Here is a 19,746-nt window from a genome sequence, read left to right as displayed (position 1 = left end):
ACTACATGCATTTTATTTGTGTTTTTTTAAATATCTCGAAAGTTAGGTAATATAAAGTGGTAAAATAAGACAGCTTTACTTAGATTTGTCTCCCCTGCTCTGTAGCCCAGAGCCAGGCTCCCACGCTTCTATCTCTTGCTCCCTTCTGCCTCCCTCTTCACCCAAAGAACCCGATCCCAGTTCTGCAGAAATTCTACGGATTCAGACTGAAGACAAGGAGCAGCTGGTTAGGGAAGACAGAGAGAAGAAGAATGGACTAAGAGAATCAAATCCCAGGTCAGTGGTGGAGACATGGGCCTCAAGAAAGGACCTAAAGTGCTCGCTTCGGCAGCACATATACTAAAATTGGAACGATACAGAGAAGATTAGCATGGCCCCTGCGCAAGGATGACATGCAAATTCGTGAAGTGTTCCATATTTTTTAGATCAGTCTTACGGACTCTGTGGGAGAGGGAGAGGGTGGGGAGATTTGGGAGAATGGCATTGAAACATGTATAATATCATGTATGAAACGAGTCGCCAGTCCAGGTTCGACACATGATACTGGATGCTTGGGGCTGGTGCACTGGGACGACCCAGAGGGAGGGTATGGGGAGGGAGGAGGGAGGAGGGTTCAGGATGGGGAACACAGGTATACCTGTGGTGGATTCATTTCGATATTTGGCAAAACTAATACAATATTGTAAAGTTTAAAAATAAAATAAAATTAAAAAAAAAAGAAAGGACCTAGAGATAAGGGATCAGGGACCCATGGAATGGGGCTGGCCCAGCTTTGAGAAGAAGGTAAAGACTATGTTCTTTTCCACCTTGAGATTCAAGGGAAACCAAAATTCCTAGGATCTAGAACTCAGGCCAATATTTTAGGATATTAGTTTTTATTAGTGTTATCATTTTCCTTTATAGTTCCATTTCAGTCATTGTCCCACTCTCCCCATAAATCATCTAAATATCTAAAGAATTTCAACACTTTGACATCTAAACCCTGTCTCCCACATTTCCTTTCACATGCAATAGCAGAAAGAAAAAAAAAACCCTTGCCATTTGGTTCAGAAAATATGGTTATTGAGGTCATTTGGTTTTATCACAGGGATTTCTGTGGATTGGCCTAAATGCCTAACCACAACTTATAATTCACTAAAGATCTAAGCAACCAACTTAAAACTGGAGATAAGTTGGAAAACAATTTATTTTTAGGTGGGATTCAACCTCAACCCATGCATGAATCAGCACTTTCAACTGAGGTTATGTGGGCACACCTTTGCCCTAAACTAAATTTTAAAAGTATTTCTGATAGCTAATTTTCTGGTTGCTTCTATCTATTTAGCTTAGCGAGAAAAAAAAAAATCTATAGCTATTTCCTCAGATTTTTAGAGTCCTCAGAGGTGGGGAAAAAATCCAACTTCATAGACAATAGGCAAAAAGTACAAACAGGCAAATTACAGAAAGAATGTTGCTGCTGCTAAGTCGCTTCAGTCGTATCTGACTCCGTGCAACCCCATAGACGGCAGCCCACCAGGCTCTCCGTCCCTGGGATTCTCCAGGCAAGAACACTGGAGTGGGTTGCCATTTCCTTCTCCAATGCATGAAAGTGAAAAGTGAAAGTGAAGTCGCTCAGTCGTGTCCGACTCCTAGCAACCCCATGGACTGCAGCCTACCAGGCCCCTCTGTCCATGGGATTTTCCAGGCAAGAGTACTGGAGTGGGTTGCCATTGAAAGAATGTAAATGGCAATTAAATATGATGGGATTTTTACTAGTTATCAGGAAAATGCTAATTAAACATGCTATTTTTACCATCAGACTGGAACAGATTAAAAAGAGTAACAAATATTTAATTAGTGATGGCAAAACTATAAGAAAATTCCTATATCCTGTTGGATGGACATATTAATATTCAGTACTTTAATATTTAATACACACTTTTTGGGAAAGCAATTTGTGAGTGTAGCTGAGACTGGCATCTTATGTAAGGTGTTAATTACTGAAAATTGAAATATCATGATATCAAAATATTAATGCTGTCTCATTTCACGAATAAATTTTGAAATAACGTAAATTACTCAACTTAAAATTCTTTCAAAAATTGCATAATTGTAAAGTTGGCATAATTATAGAGGTCAAATGAGTTGCAGATGGCATTTGCGCTACCTCCTTCACACTGCTACTCAAGCTGGTTAACAGAAATATCATCTTTGTCAAGTTAACTTTGATTCACACAAGGTTTTCAAAAGTTCACCCCTGAAATAAATTATTCCATACCTATCAATGTAAATGTCTTTGGACTGAGTAATTCCATGACTAAGAATCTAGGTTAATGACATTCTCATACAACTGAGGAAAGATACATATGTCCCAGAATGTACCTAAAGGCTTTTGAAAATGCCCACTAATTGAAGATTGTGTATTTGTACACTGGAACACCATATAGTCTTAGAAAAGACCAAGGTACATCTTTATGTATGCTAACAGAAAAATGTTCACAATATATTAAGTGCAAAAACAAATTTATGAAGTACAAATTCTATTTTTGTAAACAAATACACACAAAATCCAGAGCAGAAAGAATTCAAATGTAAATAAAGCTATTATAGTAGTTATCCCTGGGAAATGGAACTTGGAGGAAGAGAGGAATTTTCACTTTTAAAATTTTAGAAACCTGTAACAGCTAGAATTTACTGAGTCTCTTCTCAGATCAGATCAGTCGCTCAGTCGTGTCCGACTCTTTGCGACCCCATGAATCGCAGCACACCAGGCCTCCCTGTCCATTACCAACTTCCAGAGTTCACTCAGACTCACGTCCATCAAGTCAGTGATGCCATCCAGCCATCTCATCCTCTGTCGTCCCCTTCTTCTCTTGCCCCCAATCCCTCCCAGCATCAGAGTCTTTTCCAATGAGTCAACTCTTCACATGAGGTGGCCAAAGTACTGGAGTTTCAGCTTTAGCATCACTCCTTCCAAAGAAATCCCAGGGCTGATCTCCTTCAGAATGGACTGGTTGGATCTCCTTGCAGTCCAAGGGACTCTCAAGAGTCTTATCCAACACCACAGTTCAAAAGCATCAATTCTTCGGTGCTCAGCCTTCTTCAGAGTCCAACTCTCACATCCATACATGACCACAGGAAAAACCATAGCCTTGACTAGACGGACCTTTGTTGGCAAAGTAATGTCTCTGCTTTTGAATATGCTATCTAGGTTGGTCATAACTTTCCTTCCAAGGAGTAAGCGTCTTTTAATTTCATGACTGCAGTCACCATCTGCAGTGATTTTGGAGCCCAGAAAAAATAAAGTCTGACACTGTTTCCCCATCTATTTCCCATGAAGTGATGGGACCGGATGCCATAATCTTTGTTTTCTGAATGTTGAGCTTTAAGCCAACTTTTTCACTCTCCGCTTTCACTTTGATCAAGAGGCTTTTGAGTCCCTCTTCACTTTCTGCCATAAGGGTGGTGTCATCTGCATATCTGAGGTTATTGATATTTCTCCCGGCAATCTTGATTCCAGCTTGTGTTTCTTCCAGTCCAGCGTTTCTCATGATGTACTCTGCATATAAGTTAAATAAACAGGGTGACAATATACAGCCTTGATGTACTCCTTTTCCTATTTGGAACCAGTCTGTTGTTCCATGTTCAGTTCTAACTGTTGCTTTCTGACCTGCATATAGGTTTCTCAAGAGGCAGGTCAGGTGGTCTGGTATTCCCATCTCTTTCAGAATTTTCCACAGTTTATTGTGAGAGTTCTTCTCATGTGCTAGGCAAATTCTAAGCACTTCACTCAACTAAACTTCATAAGGACCCTCTGAGGTAGATGCTATTATATTTCTGGAAACAGATACAAAGAGATTTGCCCAGGGTTATATATCTAGTGAATTTGGAGCCAGAATTTGAACAGAGGTAGTCCATGTTGGAGAAGGCAATGACACCCCACTCCAGTACTCTCGCCTGGAAAATCCCATGGACAGAGGAGCCGGGTAGGCTGCAGTCCATGGGGTCGCTAAGAGTCAGACATGACTGAGCGACTTCACTTTCACTTTTCACTTTTCACTTTCATGCATTGGAGAAGGAAATGGCAACCCACTCCAGTGTTCTTGCCTGGAGAATCCTAGGTATGGGCGAGCCTGGTGGGCTGCCGTCTATGGGGTTGCATAGAGTCGGACACAACTGAAGCGACTTAGCATAGCATAGTCCATGTTAAGCAACACTCTTAATTGCCATGCTAACAGTTTTCTATACTTTGTAGTGTATGGATGACTTTTAAAATAAAAAATATATAATTTTTGTCTTTTAAATATACAAATCTAGGGACTTCCCTGGTGTTCCAGTGGTAAAGAATCTGCCTTCCAATGCAGGGGACACGACTTCAATCCCTGGAACAGGAACTAAGAACCCACATATCACTGGACAGCTAAGCCTTTGTGTGGCAACTTCTGAGCCCAAACACAACAGGGACCCAGTAAGGCCAGAAAATAAAATTTAATTTAATTAAACATTAAAAAATTTAAATAATGATAATAATAAAGGCAATAGCACCTAGCATATGTGCGTAATAAAAGGATACCTCAAAAAAAAAAAATACAAATCTGGGGGAAAAAATCAGCCACGTTTTTGATTTTACAATTTAGGTTGCTGTGACACATATCATTATGGTAGGCAGAATAACAGGCTTCCCAGGTGGTGCTAGCGGTAAAGAACCCACCTGCCAATGCAGGAGACAGAAGAGACCAGGGTTCAGGCCCTGGGTCAGGAAGATCCCCTGGAGGAGGGCATGGCAACCCATTCCAGTATTTTTGCCTGGAGAATCCCAAGGACAGAAGAGCTCGACGAGCTACAGTCCATGGGGTTGAAAGAGTCAGACACGATGAGTGACTTGGCAGGCACACAGGCAGAATCATGTTACCACCCTTCCCCTCCTTCAGATGTCCTATATCCTAATCTCCAGAACTTGTGGCTTTGCATGGCAAAAGGAATTTCAGAGATGTGATTAAGATCTTGATAAAGGAAGATAGCCATGAAATTTAAAAATGCTTGCTTCTTGGAAGAAAAGCTATGACAAACCTAGATAGCATATTAAAAAGCAGAGACATCCTTTTGCTGGCAAGCACCCATATGGTCAAAGCTATGGTTTTTCCAGTAGTCATGTATGGATGTGAGAGTTGGACCGTAAAGAAGGCTGAATGCCAGAGAATTGATGCTTTTGGACTGTGGTGTTGGAGAAGACTCTTGAGAGTCCCTTGGACTGCAAGGAGATCCAACCAGTCCATCCTAAAGGAGATCAGTCCTGAATATTCATTGGAAGGACTGATGCTGAAGTTGAAGCTCCAGTACTTTGCCCACCTGATGTGAAGAGCTGACTCATTGGAAAAGACCCTGATGCTGGGAAAGGTTGAGGAAACTCTGGGAGATACTGAAGGAAAGGGAAGCCTGGTGTGCTGCAGTCCATGGGGCTGCAAAGAGTCAGACATGACTTAGTACCTGAACAACAAAGGGAGATAACCCTGGATGAACCAGGAGGGCCCAGTGTAATCACAGGCATTCTTAGAAGGAAACAAGGGAGGCAGGAAGTGCAGGGTCAGAGGAGGAGATGTGAACCCGGAAGCAGTGTCAGGTTAATAAAGACTGGACCAGCCACTGCTGACTTTGAAGATGAAGGAAGAGACCTTGAGCTAAGGAATGGGCAGCTCGAAAACCTGGAAATGGCAAGGAAACGAATTCTCCCTCAGACCCTCCTGCAAAAACAGTCCTATCAACACACTGATTTTAGCCCAGTGACACTTCAGCAGTCCAGAAACCTAAGAAAATACATTTTTATCATTTAAGCCACTAAATTTGTGGTAATTTGTCACACCAGAAATAGGAGACCAATATAACCATTAATTATTAACTTAATAATGATACAATCTGTAACAAAGATTACAGGACATTCTCTTCATGGAAAGTACAATCTTGAATGGGCTGAATTGTGCCCTCCTAAACTCCCCCAGTAGTGGTTTTCCCCTAGTAGGGGCAACCACTAGACCATTCAGGTATGATCTAAATCAAATCCCTTATGATTATACAGTGGAAGTGAGAAATAGATTTAAGGGCCTAGATCTGATAGATAGAGTGCCTGATGAACTATGGAATGAGGTTCATGACATTGTACAGGAGACAGGGATCAAGAACATCCCCATGGAAAAGAAATGCAAAGAAGCAAAATGGCTGTCTGGGGAGGCCTTACAAATAGCTGTGAAAAGAAGAGAAGTTAAAAGCAAAGGAGAAAAGGAAAGATATAAGCATCTGAATGCAGAGTTCCAAAGAATAGCAAGAAGAGATAAGAAAGCGTTCCTTAGCGATCACTGCAAAGAAATAGAGGAAAACAACAGAATGGGAAAGACTAGAGATCTCTTCAAGAAAATCAGAGATACCAAGGGAACATTTCATGCAAAGATGGGCTCGATAAACGACAGAAATGGTATGGACCTAACAGAAGCAGAAGATATTAAGAATGGTGGCAAGAATACACAGAAGATCTGTACAAAAAAGATCTTCATGACCAAGATAATCACGATGATGTGATCACTGACCTAGAGCCAGACATCCTGGACTGTGAAGTCAAGTGGGCCTTAGAAAGCATCACTACGAACAAAGCTAGTGGAGGTGATGGAATTCCAGTTGAGCTATTTCAAATCCTGAAATATGATTTCACTGTGAAAATGCTGCACTCTATATGCCAGCAAATTTGGAAAACAGCAGTGGCCACAGGACTGGAAAAGGTCAGTTTTTATTCCAATCCCAAAGAAAGGCAATGCCAAAGAATGCTCAAACTACCACACAATTGCATTTATCTCACATGCTAGTAAAGTAATGCTCAAAATTCTCCAAGACAGGCTTCAGCAATACGTGAACCGTGAACTTCCTGATGTTCAAGCAGGTTTTAGAAAAGGCAGAGGAACCAGAGATCAAATTGCCAACATCCGGTGGATCATCAAAAAAGCAAGAGAGTCCCAGAAAAGCATCTGTTTCTGCTTTATTGACTATGCCAAAGCCTTTGACTGTGTGGATCACAATAAACTGTGGAAAATTCTGAAAGAGATGGGAATACCAGACCACCTGACTTGCCTCTTGAGAAACCTATATGCAGGTCAGAAAGCAACAGTTAGAACTGGACATGGAACAACAGACTGGTTCCAAAAGGAAAAGGAGTACGTCAAGGTTGTACATTGTCACCCTGCTTATTTAACTTATATGCAGGGTACATCATGAGAAACACTGGACTGGAAGAAGCAAAAGCTGGAATCAAGATTGCTGGGAGAAATATCAATAACCTCAGATATGCAGATGACACCACCCTTATGGCAGAAAGTAAAGAGGAACTCAAAAGCCTCTTGATCAAAGTGAAAGTGGAGAGTGAAAAAGTTGGCTTAAAGCTCAACATTCAGAAAACGAAGATCATGGCATCCAGTCCCATCACTTCATGGGAAATAGATGGGGAAACAGTGGAAACAGTGTCAGACTTAATTTTTCTGGGCTCCAAAATCACTGCAGATGGTGACTGCAGTCATGAAATTAAAAGACGCTTACTCCTTGGAAGGAAAGTTATGACCAACCTAGATAGCATATTCAAAAGCAGAGACATTACTTTGCCAACAAAGGTCCGTCTAGTCAAGGCTATGGTTTTTCCTGTGGTCATGTATGGATGTGAGAGTTGGACTGTGAAGAAGGCTGAGCGCCAAAGAATTGATGCTTTTGAACTGTGGTGTTGGAGAAGACTCTTGAGAGTCCCTTGGACTGCAAGGAGATCCAACCAGTCCATTCTGAAGGAGATCAGCCCTGGGATTTCTTTGGAAGGAATGATGCTAAAGCTGAAACTCCAGTACTTTGGCCACCTCATGCGAAGAGTTGACTCACTGGAAATGACTCTGATGCTGGGAGGGATTGGGGGCAGGAGTAGAAGGGGATGACAGAGGATGAGATGGCTGGATGGCATCACTGACTTGATGGACGTGAGTCTGAGTGAACTCCGGGAGTTGGTGATGGAGAGGGAGGCCTGGCGTGCTGCGATTCATGGGGTCGCAAAGAGTCAGACACAACTAAGCAACTGAACTGAACTGAACTGAAACTCCCCCAGATCCATGTATTTAAATCCTAAACCCCAGTACCTCGAGTATGACTGTAGTGGAAGATGAACCTTTAAACAGGTGTGTGCGTGTGTGCTCAGTCATGTCCGCCTCTTTCCAACATCATGGACTACAGCCCATCAGGTTCCTCTCTCCATGGAATTTTCCAGGCAAGAATACTGGAGTGGGTTGCCATGCCCTACTCCAGGGGATCTTCCAGACCCAGGGACTGAAATGTCTCCTGCATTGGCAGGTGGATTCTTTATCAACTGCACCACTGGGAAGCCCAGTAGGTCACATGGGTGGGCTCTAATTTGATCTGACTAGGATTCTTTTAAGAAGAGGAAATCTGGACACACAGAGAGGCCCCAGGGACAGGGTATCCACACAGAGGAACAGAGTTCGGATTCTGGTTTTGTTGATGGATTAGATCAAATACGAAAGAGAAAGAAAGGAACCAAGGATAACTTTAGGACTGGGGCCACATTTTGGCAGGGGGAGGATCAGGAGGTATTTTTGGACATGTTACCTTTGAGCGCCTACTAGATAACCTTGGTAGAGATAGCAAGGGGGCACCTACATAAATATATGAGTGTGGAGTTATGGGGAGAAGTGCAGACTTGAGGCACGAATTTGGAACTTTCCGCTTATGGGCTGCATTTAAAGCTGGAGCCACAGGAATTCTCTGGTGGTCCAGTAGTTAAGAATCCACCCTGAAATGCAGGTGACGCAGGTTTGATCCCTGATGGGAGAACTAAGATCCCACCTGGCACGGAGCAACTAAGCCAACAACTAGAGATCCCAAGGGCTGCAACTAAGACCTGATATAGTTAAATAAATAAAAATTAAAAACAGAAAACTGAGCCGATCCTCCCAGGGAATAAGTGCAGACTGACAAGCTGACAAGAGAAGAGGCTCATAAGCTGAACCCAGGGCCCCATATTTAGATTTGGAAAGATGAGAAGGACCCAGCAAGGAGACCAGGAAGATGCCAATGAAGCTAGAGGAGGACCAAGACCAAGGTACTCCAGGAAGCCAGAGAAGAAAACGTCACCCAAAGCAAGAGAACACGGTTCTGGTCCTCTGTCGGGGCTGACACCAACATTGACCGCAATTTGTAGAAACTTCCCACTGGTCTTTAGGATGTTAGCAGGAGAAGACCTTTGGAAGACAAAACTTTGAGGGGATCTTGGGAATGTGATGAAGAGCTGGTGGGTAAAATAAATCCAAACATCTTATACTTACTAAGAACAGCAAACAAAGATTAAAGAGCTGATTCTGTACCATTCTAAAAACCTTTCATATGTCAGGTCATCAAATGCTCACAGCGAACACACAGAGCAAGCATTTGACCCCCTAATATGAGGAGGAGAGTGCTTCCCAGGTGGCACTAGTGGTAAGAATCCACCTGCCACTGCAGGAGACACGAGAGACTCTTGTTCAATCCCTAGGTCAGGAAGATCCCCTGGAGTAGGAAATGGCAACCCTCTCCAGTATTTTTGCCTGGAGAATCCCCATGGACCAAGGAACCCGGAGGACTACAGTCCATGGGGTTGCAAAGTGTCGGACATGACTGAAGCGACTTAGCACGCATTGAGAAGGACATAGGCTCACAGAGGGGGTTACACATCTGGGCAGAGACAGCAGAGATTCAAACCTGGCTCTGACCCCTGACCCCACTCTGTGCCACAGCATACCCCTCTTCTGCTGCCGAGGGCTTTGAGGGGTTCTGAGGGATTCCCTAAGAACCAAGGGGAAGGAAGAGGGGAAACAGCAGTGCTGCTCAGAGTTGTCCCCTCTGTCAAGATTCCAGTGCTATAGGAAGTTTAAAAAGTGAGACATAGACGTCTTTGAACTTGCCAGGCCGATTTAATTTGCTATCTCCGTGCTGTTCCTGGCATGAGACTGCAGCTCACAAGGCTGCAATTTTAAAAGCCTGTTTGGGTGTATTCCTCAACTGAACTCCTCAACTCACCTCTCTCCAGGAGGGAGTGGAGCCAGCAGGAGGCCTCAGTCAGACTCATAAATTCCCCCTTTATTGCTTACTCTTCCAGGACCAGGAAATCCACAAGTGGTCATCCTGAAGCTGATGTTGCCCCCACTCTGGTGTTTTATGAGGGGGCAAGGGTGTTGGAGACGCCTGGGGCTGCAAGAAACAGGTAATGGTTTGGCCCTCACACCTCTACTCAAAAGACAGTCACCTCCCAGACTCTGCTGTTGGTCCAGTGGATAAGAATCCGCCAGCCAGTACAGGGTTCGATCCATGCTCTGGGTGGATTTAGAGTCCACAAGCCATGGAGCAACTGAACCCATGTGTCACAACTATTGAGTCTGTGCTCCAGAGCCTGTGCAGCTTCACTGCAACTAGAGAAGCCCAAAAGCACCCTATAGTCCGTGCTCCGAAACAAGAGAAGCCACTGCAATAAGAAGCCCGTGTATCAAAACTAGAGAAAGCCTGTGCCCAGCAACAAAAACACAGTGCAGCCATAAATAATATAAAAATAAAATAAAACAGCTAAGTTCTTAAAAAAAAAAAAAAAAAAAAAGACAATCACCTCCCATCTCTCTGGCCCAAATCCCCATCTTCAGGTTTTTGTCGAGAGCTGTCAGAAAATCCCATGTCAATGGATGCTCAGCACTCCCTAGTCATATAGCTCCAGATTAGGTACTATTGTGCTTAGAAAATAAAATGGAACCTGACTCGGAAACAAAATGTGTTTTATAGACGTTTACTTTATAACTATCTTTGCAGAAACCTGTCTATTCCACAATTAAATAAGTAAGGCATGCATGGACTTATTTTTGTTCAGTGAAAAGTAGACAGTCTTCAGCATGGTTCTTTGCAGGCCTGTAATGAATTTCATAACCAAAAACTGAGGACAATCAATCCAAATGTTTAACTGTTTGAGGAAGCAAAACCCAACCAAACCTATTCACATGTTATAATGTTAAAAGAGAGAAAATCTTTCAGAATTTTGATTATCAAAGATCCACCTAGAATGTGCCTTTTTTTAATTTGCATTTTTTATTTGATAGTTCCTTTCAATCAAAGTTATGGAATAAAATCTCTTTTAAAGCTGCATGTATGAGCACAAAATAGTCATGGAGATGGTATATAAAGAGCCATGACTTTGATCATATGTCATTAATTTATTTTTTTGTTAGAATCGCTGAGAAAACAATAAAAAGCAGTCTTCCATCATTATTAAAATTGTCTATGGAAATAATAAAAGTTATTTAAAGTAAAATAATTGATGATATGCTTTAATTGGTGGTAATAATTTCTCCTAAGTAAATTACTAGACCAGAGTGTGCCTTTTAAAAATCAGATTTGGGGGGACTTCCCGGGTGGTCCAGTAGCTAAGACTTCGCACTCCAAATATGGGGGGCCTGGGTTTGATTCCTGGTGGAGGAACGAGATCCCACATGCCACAACTTAAAAAAGATCCCGCATGCTGCAACCAAAGCTACCACGTGCCACAACTAAGACCAGGCTCAGCCAAATAAATAAATAAAAATAAACAAATAATAAAACAAAGATTTTTTTTCCTACTCTCAATGCTTAGGCCTGGCAATGTCAGTAGTTAGCTATGGGATCTGGGAAAGTCACACCCATTCTGAATCTCATTTGAGAAATAGGGATAAGACTATTTCACAAGAATATTATAACAATTAAATGAGAATATGCATATAAAAGTGCTTGATGTTAATATTATTAAAATTGCTTGCTGCTGCTGCTGCTGCTAAGTCGCTTCAGTCGTGTCTGACTCTGTGAAACCCCCTAGACGGCAGCCCACCAGGCTCCCCTGTCCCTGGAATTCTCCAGGCAAGAACACTGGAGTGGGTTGCCATTTCCTTCTCCACTGCATGAAAATGAAAAGTGAAAGTGAAGTCGCTCAGTCATGTCCGACTCTTAGCGACCCCATGGACTGCAGCCTACCAGGCTCCTCCATCCATGGGATTTTCCAGGCAAGAGTACTGGAGTGGCTTGCCATTGCCTTCTCTGAACATTGCTTGCTACCTACTCCTAATAAAATGAGAATCTCTAAAATGCCTTCTAGATTTAAGATTTTATTATTAAGAACTAATTATTAAAGAGAGTCCTTTCTGAGACATATACTGAAGTAGTTTAGGATGAAATGATGTAACATCTGAGGTTTACTTCAAAGTAATCCAATGGGAACAGAAGGTTTGTGTTTTGAGTATTGTTGAATTGGGTTACGGGTGCATCTGACCTTTTTTTTTTTTAAACATTCTGTCTACATTTATGTCTGAAATTTTCACATTGAGAAGAAAAAAAGCAAAGGAGAAATTGAAGGGCAATTTCTATTATTTAGTCCAAGTGCTACTTAAGACTGATTTTGGGGAATTCCCTGGAGGTCCAGGATTTAGGACTCCATGCTTCCACTGCCTAGGGCCTGAGTTACATCCCTGGTCATGGAACTAATGATCCTTCAAGCCATGTGACATGGCCAAAAAAAAAAAAAGACTGCTTCTCATGAAAACCTGGCTATTAAAAGAAATGGTAGGGATTTTAAATGAATGCCAAAATGCATAAGAATTTAAGGACTTGATAATTTGATTGTTTTGGAATAATCTTTTAACTTATTTTTAACTAAAGGAAAACCATTTTAATTAAATATTAGGGAAAAAATCATATTTACTACATGATTTAAGATTATTAATGATGGGAATTCCCTGGCAGTCCAGTGCCTAGGACTCAGCATTTTCATCCATATGGCTTGCAGGCACAGGATGGATTCCTGGTCAGGGAACTAAGACACGACAAGCTGAACGGCCAAATAAAAAAAGATTATTAACGATTTTTTTGTAGGGGCCACATTTCTTGGCATGTGGAATCTTAGTTCCCCAACCAGAAATCAAATCCACACCCCTTGCAGTGGAAGTGTGGAGTCCTAATCACTGGACAGTCAGGGAAGTCCCTCAGAGATTTTTTTTTCCAAAAGAAATTTCAGGATACGTTAACAATTTTCTATTTTTTAAGAACCCAATATTCTATCATATCTGTTATAGCCAATTAAGCACATAGCTACATATCAATATTTCAAATGGTGAGATGTTTGCTACTTCACTGACAAACTCTGTCACTAATTAAAGAGAACTTCACAGTAGCAAGTACATAATACACTCCCTTCCTTACCCTGAAGATGTGACTTCTCTAGGAAGTCTTCATGAGTTTCTTTTGTTTCTCCAGGTTTTGTTGATCGATACTCACTCCTCAGAGAGATCTTCCACCATCTAAAAATTACCTGCGATTGAACAGACTGAAGGTGAGATGAGTTAAAACCAATTGCAATGCCAACAGCCGAGTTTAGGTCTGGGGTCTTTAAAAAAAAATCACTATCTTGGAAGGCACATAGGCTGTGTGTCCAACATCAGCCATAACTTCTAAACTGGTGTCACATCAAATTAAAAGTGAGGTCTGTGCATCAGGGAACATTTTCCTTAGAGATTAGGGGCACAAAACCAAAATGCTGGAAGGAATCTTAAAAAAAATCTATCAAGTAAATTGATGCTTAAATCACCCAGAACTGAAAGGATAGGTGTTTCTGAGAACACAGATTCTTTACGTACAGGAGCCAATTCCAAAGTAAAAATTGCTTGGTTCTCCTCCTCCTCCCTGTCCTGTCTACCAGGCAGACACAAGGAATGGATGTCTTTCTCATGGAGAATGACAGGTACTTGGACAGAGCCAGGGAAAACACCATCATGCCTTGACTCATGCATCAAAGTGTCGTTACCCAGGACACTTCTCGGTAATGGATCTGATAATGGTAATCTGATAATGCGTTTGACTGTTGCATTATCATGTTAATGATAATCTGATAATGCATGAGCATTTTGGTTTATCAGAAGCAACCTCTTTTCCACAGTTATGGACTGCAGTTACATTCAGTGTTGATTTCATGACAGTGAACTCTTTCTGCACCGGGGCTCCCAGGAACAGATGGGTAAGGAGATAGACAGTCCTGAGAAACTGGCTGGCTTCACAGTCCTGGGTTCTTCCCTCACTGGCATTACCATGTCAGGTTAAAAATGAGCTCAAGTTTCTACTCAAGGAGAAATAGTTAAGCAAGTGAAACTCACTAAGAGGCCTCCCTTTGTTTAGTTTCCTTTCGTCCAGCCTGTCCATTCAGCACTCCTGGTGGTCCTCACAGATCCAGGTGCACCTCCTTGGGCCACTGCCCTGGTCTCTATCCATTCTCCTCTCTTTTCTGGAGGCCCTTCCTGGTGCTGGTCTGGGAAGCCCATCCCTGTAGCCTATGAACTGCACAACTTCCGTTCTTCCTCACTCCTTTCCCCTTGCCTGTGGGTCTGGTCATCAGCCAGCTTTCCTCCCCTTCAAGAGTTGCCTCCAAATGGCCTAACATCTCCCGAGGTCCCCTCCCTCCAATCTCCCCAACCACTCTCCATTTCTGATTTCTGAAAGATGGCGCAACTCTCTCTCAGGAGCAAAGAGACCCTTCATGCCATCTTACCTAGCTCCCTGCCCAACAGAAAGTAGGTCCTCAGAAAATACTCATGGGATGAACTAGTGAAGTTGCTCAGTTGTGTCCAACTCTTTGCGATCCCATGGACTGTAGCCTACCAGGCTCCTCCAATCATGGAATTTTCCAGGCAAGAGTACTGGAGTAGGTTGCCATTTCCTTCTCCAGGGGATCTTCCCGACCCAGGGATAAAACCCAGGTCTCCCGCATTGCAGGCAAATGCTTTACCGTCTGAGCTACCAGGGAAGCCCCATGGGATGGGATGAACTAACGAGTGCTTTTCACTTAGATTTTATTGCTAATCTCTACGGGAGCTTCCCTGGGAGTAGCCCAGTTGGTAAAGAATCTGCCTACAATGCAGGAGACCTGGGTTCCATTCCTGGGTCAGGAAGATCCCCTGGAGAAGGAAATGGCAACCCACTCCAGTGTTCTTGCCTGGAGAATCCCATGGACAAAGAGCCTGGCAAGCTAAAGTCCATGGGGTTATAAGAGTTGGACATGTCTTAGCAACTAAACCACCACCACAGGAGCTGAGGGGAAAATATGTACTTAAGTTACAGAGCTCCGTAATCTCACAAAACTGAGGTAGCTGATTCCTTTCAGAAAATCCCTTAGCCTTCCTCTTTTGTTTTTTTCCTGGCATGAGGCTCGCCAAAATCATTCTCTTAAGCATCTTTCTGCCCCATCTGCATAAAGTTAAGGGTTAATCAGTCTCCTAGGGATACCATAGAAAAATACCACAGACTGGGTGGCATGAACAATAGAAATGTATTCCCTCACAGTTCTGGAGGCAGGAAGTCCAGGACCGAGGTGCTGGCAAGCTTGGTGTCTCCTGAGGCCACTCTCCTTGGCTTGCAGGTGACACCTCTCACTGTGTCCTCACACGGCCTTTCCTCTGAGCATGTGCAACCCTGGTGTCTCTTCCTCTTTCTTTAAGAACACTGGTCCTGTAGGACTAGGGCCCCATCCTTATGACCTTATTTAACTTTATTTAGTTCCTGAAAAGTCCTATCTACAAATACAGTTTTCAACATAAGAATTTAAAAAGTGTGTTAGTCACTCAGTCACATCCAACTCTTCATGAACCCATAGACTATAGCCCTCCAGGCTCCTCTGTCCAGGGATTTCCCAGACAAGAATACTGGAGTGGGTAACCATTCCCTTCTCTAGGAGATCTTCCTGACTCAGGGTTCAAAACTGGGACTCCAGGATTGCAAGCATATTTTTACCATCTGAGCCACCAGGGACACAATTCAATCTATTAAAAAAGGATATCAGGAGTTACAGTAGAAGAGCATGAATCTTGGAGCAAAGCTAGACCTAGCCCATTCATTTAATCTCTCTGTACTTCTATTTTAATTTCCATTTCCTTCTATTAAGTATCTTTAAAATTAATATTAAATATTATGACAAATATTTCCTTTCTATTGGATATGCAAGGTCATTTGAATCTAACGCTGGGTTCTTTATGCACATAATCTGGAACTTGTAGGACTAGCTGTGAACTCAGAAATAATTTAGTCCATTTCCTGCCACTCATCTGAATGAGGAAAACACTTCAAAGAGGTTACGTGAGAAATGATAGGTATCCCTCCTTACATTCCCAGTGAATTTATAGCTTTTGCCTGGACATGAAGGAACTCAGAGATGAAATGATAGGTGAAAACTGACTTTATTTAGAGAAAAACACACTTCACAGACAGTGTGGGCCATCTCAGAAGCTGAGGGGCCTCACAAAATGGCATGGTTAGTTTTTATGGGCTGGGTAATTTTCTAATGAATGGGAGGGTTATTCCAACTATTTTGGGTGGAGGGGACAGAGATTTCCAGGAATTGGGCCACTTTTGACCTCTTATGTTTGGCCTCAGAACTGTCCTGGTACTGGTGGGTGTCATTTAGCATGCTAACGTATTACAGTGATCCTACAATGAAGCTCAAGGTCCACTGGAAGTCTACTCATCTGCCACCTTGGATCTAGCTGGTTCTAACCAGTTTGTCAAGTCCCATTCCTTTAAAGGTTGTGCTCTGACCGCTTCCCTCCTGTTTCACCTGCGGCCTATACCTACCAGATGTTATCTTACAATTGAATTCTAACAGAAGAAAGACAGACACCGCAGGAGTCCAAATCATGTTTCTGGAAGCTCAGTGGAGTGCCCCGCAGCCCCAACCCACTTTAACATTCTACAGGAAACTTCACAGCAAAGTTTCTCTCTGGGGCAAGTGCTCCTGTTACAATGATCTAATCAGCTACCCCTCTAGCCAGATCAAGCAACTATATTGTAGGTAAAATGGAAAATTTTGGAACACATGGAGTTCTAGACAGGATGCGACCCCAGAAACATTTGATTACTGAGCCTACTTATGTTGTTCAAAAAAATGCGGAAAGACACCTTACAGCCTTACTTGTAGCTTCATATCTTGCACATCAATCATTTCATCAATTAAAAATTATTTCTGACATTCCTTCTGCTAATTAATTAAACCCTCGGGGACTGATTTAGAAGGCAATATTTGAAGTGCTTGTTGTAACAGCCTCAGAAGGGAGGTTCCTCAGGGCACAGACTCAAGTTACCTTGCAACACAGACAAGCATCCTACTGGCTCCTCTGAGGTATTTAAAGTAAATGCCTGAGAATAGAACACTCGCCTAAGGAAACACAGCTGACTAGAACCAGAAGCCAGCCTCCTCACTCCTCACTCGCAAACACAGGGCTTGTTGTGAGTCACAAAGCTCTCTTTACATAAAATCTACACTGCTCTGCGTATCAGAGCAGTTCACAGAAATCTGACCCTCAGAACCATAACTTAGCCTGGTCAAGACTCTATTATGTGAGATATTAAAACTTGTTAAAAGGACTACCTGGTGGTCTAGGGATTAAGAATCCACCTTGCAATGCAGGAGACATACGTTCGATCCCTGATCAGGGAACTAAGATCCTACGTGCCACAGAGCAACTAAGCCCGTGTGTCGCAACTACTGAAGGCTATGTGCTCCAAGCCCGTTGTCATTTGGTCTCTAAGTCATGTCTGACTCTTTGCGATCCCATGGACTGCAGCATGCCAGGCTTCTCTGTCCATCACCATCTCCCTGAGTTTGCTCAAACTCATGTCCATTGAGTCAGTGATGCCATCCAACTGTCTCATCCTCTGTCACCCCCTTCTCCTCTTGCCCTCAGTTTTTCCCAGCATCAGGGTCTTTTCCAATGAGTCAGCTCTTCGCATTAGGTGACCGAAGTACTGGATCATCAGAGCCATGCACCAAAACAAAAGATCCCTCGTGATGCAAGAAGATCCCCCATGCTGTAACTAAGACCCGATGCAGCCAAACAAATATTCCTTAAAAAACATATTAAAACAGAAAAAGATACTAAACATTGTCTCTCAAATTAGTTAAGCTTTTCTTAAATGACAAAACTCAATACTTCTGAAGACAAGGAAAAATGGGAGCCCTCAACACTCATTGAGGGGAATGTAAATTGACTTGATAATATCTCCCCCAAACCTTGAAATCATCCATCTCCTTTGACCCAGACATTCTACTCTTGAAGAATTTATCAGAGATGTATACGACATTTTTTATATAAGAAAGTTTGTTGTAGTCTAATTATGTGTGTGTGTGTTAGTCACTCAGCTGTGACCCCATGGACTGTAGCCTGCCAGGCTCCTCTGTCCCTGGAATTCTCCAGGCAAGAATACTGGAATGGGTTGCCATTCCCTTCTCCAGGGTATCTTTCTGACCCAGGGATTGAATCTGGGTCTCTTGCATTGTAGGCAGATTCTTTACCATCTGAGCCATCAGGGAAGCCCATAGGCTAATTATAATAATGAAAAATCAGTGCTGACCTAAGGGTCCAATAGTTGGGAGTAATTAAATAATCATGGCACATTTAGATGATGGAATACTCTGTCGCCAATAAAATAATTTGTGAAGAAATGACTAATAACATAGACCAGTGTTAACGATCACTGGTCAAAAGGCTTGAAAGTATATACACCACAGCTCCAAATATTTAAAGGAAAATATATGTGCAGGGAGAAGGGGCATTAACTTGGCAGTAAATGCAACAATTTCACATGACAGATCAGCTTGAAGGAAGCCAAAGAGGATCCCCTAAGTAGTTATGAATTGGGTACCAGCTCTCATGGTATTAGCTGAAGTCAGAACACATAGAAAGTTATTCTTATATGTTTATCTCTATTTTGAAAACCTTAAAATCTGTAAATACTCTTTTGAACATATTCTTATCAAATGTGAATGTTTTGGTAATGAAGAATCCTGCCTGCAAGAAAAGCCACAGAGGCGCTTCCCAGGGGTTTTGTGACTGTTTAGACCTGGCTAGCTACTCCAGTATTCTTGCTTGGAGAATTACAAGGACAGAGGAGCCTGGCAGGCTACAGTCCACGGGGTCACAAAGAGTCAGACACGACTGAATAACTAACACAACAGACCTGGCTAGAATGAGAGTTTCACCAATCTCCCAGCTACCTGTGAGCAGTGCGTGACTGTCTATTATGAAGAAGTGGATCTCAGATGAGTAAAATAACTTGCCCCAGCATCTCTTACCAGGCAGAGGCTGACCTAGAAAAAGTCTAGTTCTTTTTCACTGCCGAATACCCTCTCCAGGAGGGGCGAGCAGTCAGCCTCGTTATCATTTTGTATCTCAATAGAAATCCTGTGATCTGTGAGAATTCTTTAAAATTGTTGGTTAAATTTAGCATATATTTAGATTTCTCATGTATTTCCAGGGAATCATTTCAATAAATTTGAAAACTGAACTTACTTCCAAAAGAGAAGTCTAAGATTCCTCACTAATCCCCCAACATCTTTTCTGCACAAATTATCCAGACAATGAGGTATCTGTCATTCACCCAGTGAAGGTCCCTAGAGCTTAAGTCTTTTTCCAACAGGAGAGGGACTCACAAGGCAGCCCTCCAGGGGGCATTGGGAAATGTTGTACACCACAGGCATCTCAGCATTTGGATATATTTGGACAACACACACCCCAATCCCAGTCCCCCAGATCAGAGACCATCCTACTCCCATCACGATACCTGGCTGAAAACTCCTGCTACTGGGATAACAGAAGAGACTCTGGTATTAGGAATGGTGGTGGTGGTTTAGTCGCTAAGTCGTGTCCGACTCCTGAG

General features: G+C 42.6%; 1 protein-coding gene and 1 non-coding gene across 3 annotated transcripts in view; one reads left to right on the top strand and one right to left on the bottom strand.

Annotated features, from left to right (window-relative positions):
• The window catches only part of FBXO36 (F-box protein 36), a 103,107-nt gene that overhangs the window by 28,218 nt on the left and 55,143 nt on the right, over positions 1-19,746 (bottom strand). For both annotated transcript variants that reach the window (XR_003506485.1, XM_027515594.1), the window contains exon 2: positions 13,252-13,360. Coding sequence is in view for 1 of the 2 variants with exons in the window: in XM_027515594.1 (XP_027371395.1) it covers positions 13,252-13,360 (109 nt within the window). In the remaining variant the exon portion in view is untranslated. The remainder of the gene's footprint in view (positions 1-13,251; positions 13,361-19,746) is intronic.
• On the top strand, positions 316-422 carry LOC113881881. Its single transcript, XR_003508195.1, has one exon. It is a non-coding gene; the product is annotated as a U6 spliceosomal RNA (small nuclear RNA).

The sequence above is a fragment of the Bos indicus x Bos taurus genome, chromosome 2 (assembly GCF_003369695.1).
Source record: "Bos indicus x Bos taurus breed Angus x Brahman F1 hybrid chromosome 2, Bos_hybrid_MaternalHap_v2.0, whole genome shotgun sequence".
NCBI classification, from domain to species: Eukaryota; Metazoa; Chordata; class Mammalia; order Artiodactyla; family Bovidae; genus Bos; species Bos indicus x Bos taurus.
Note: the sequence above shows the minus strand (reverse complement) of the source record. Positions and strands in the feature narration are given on the sequence as shown.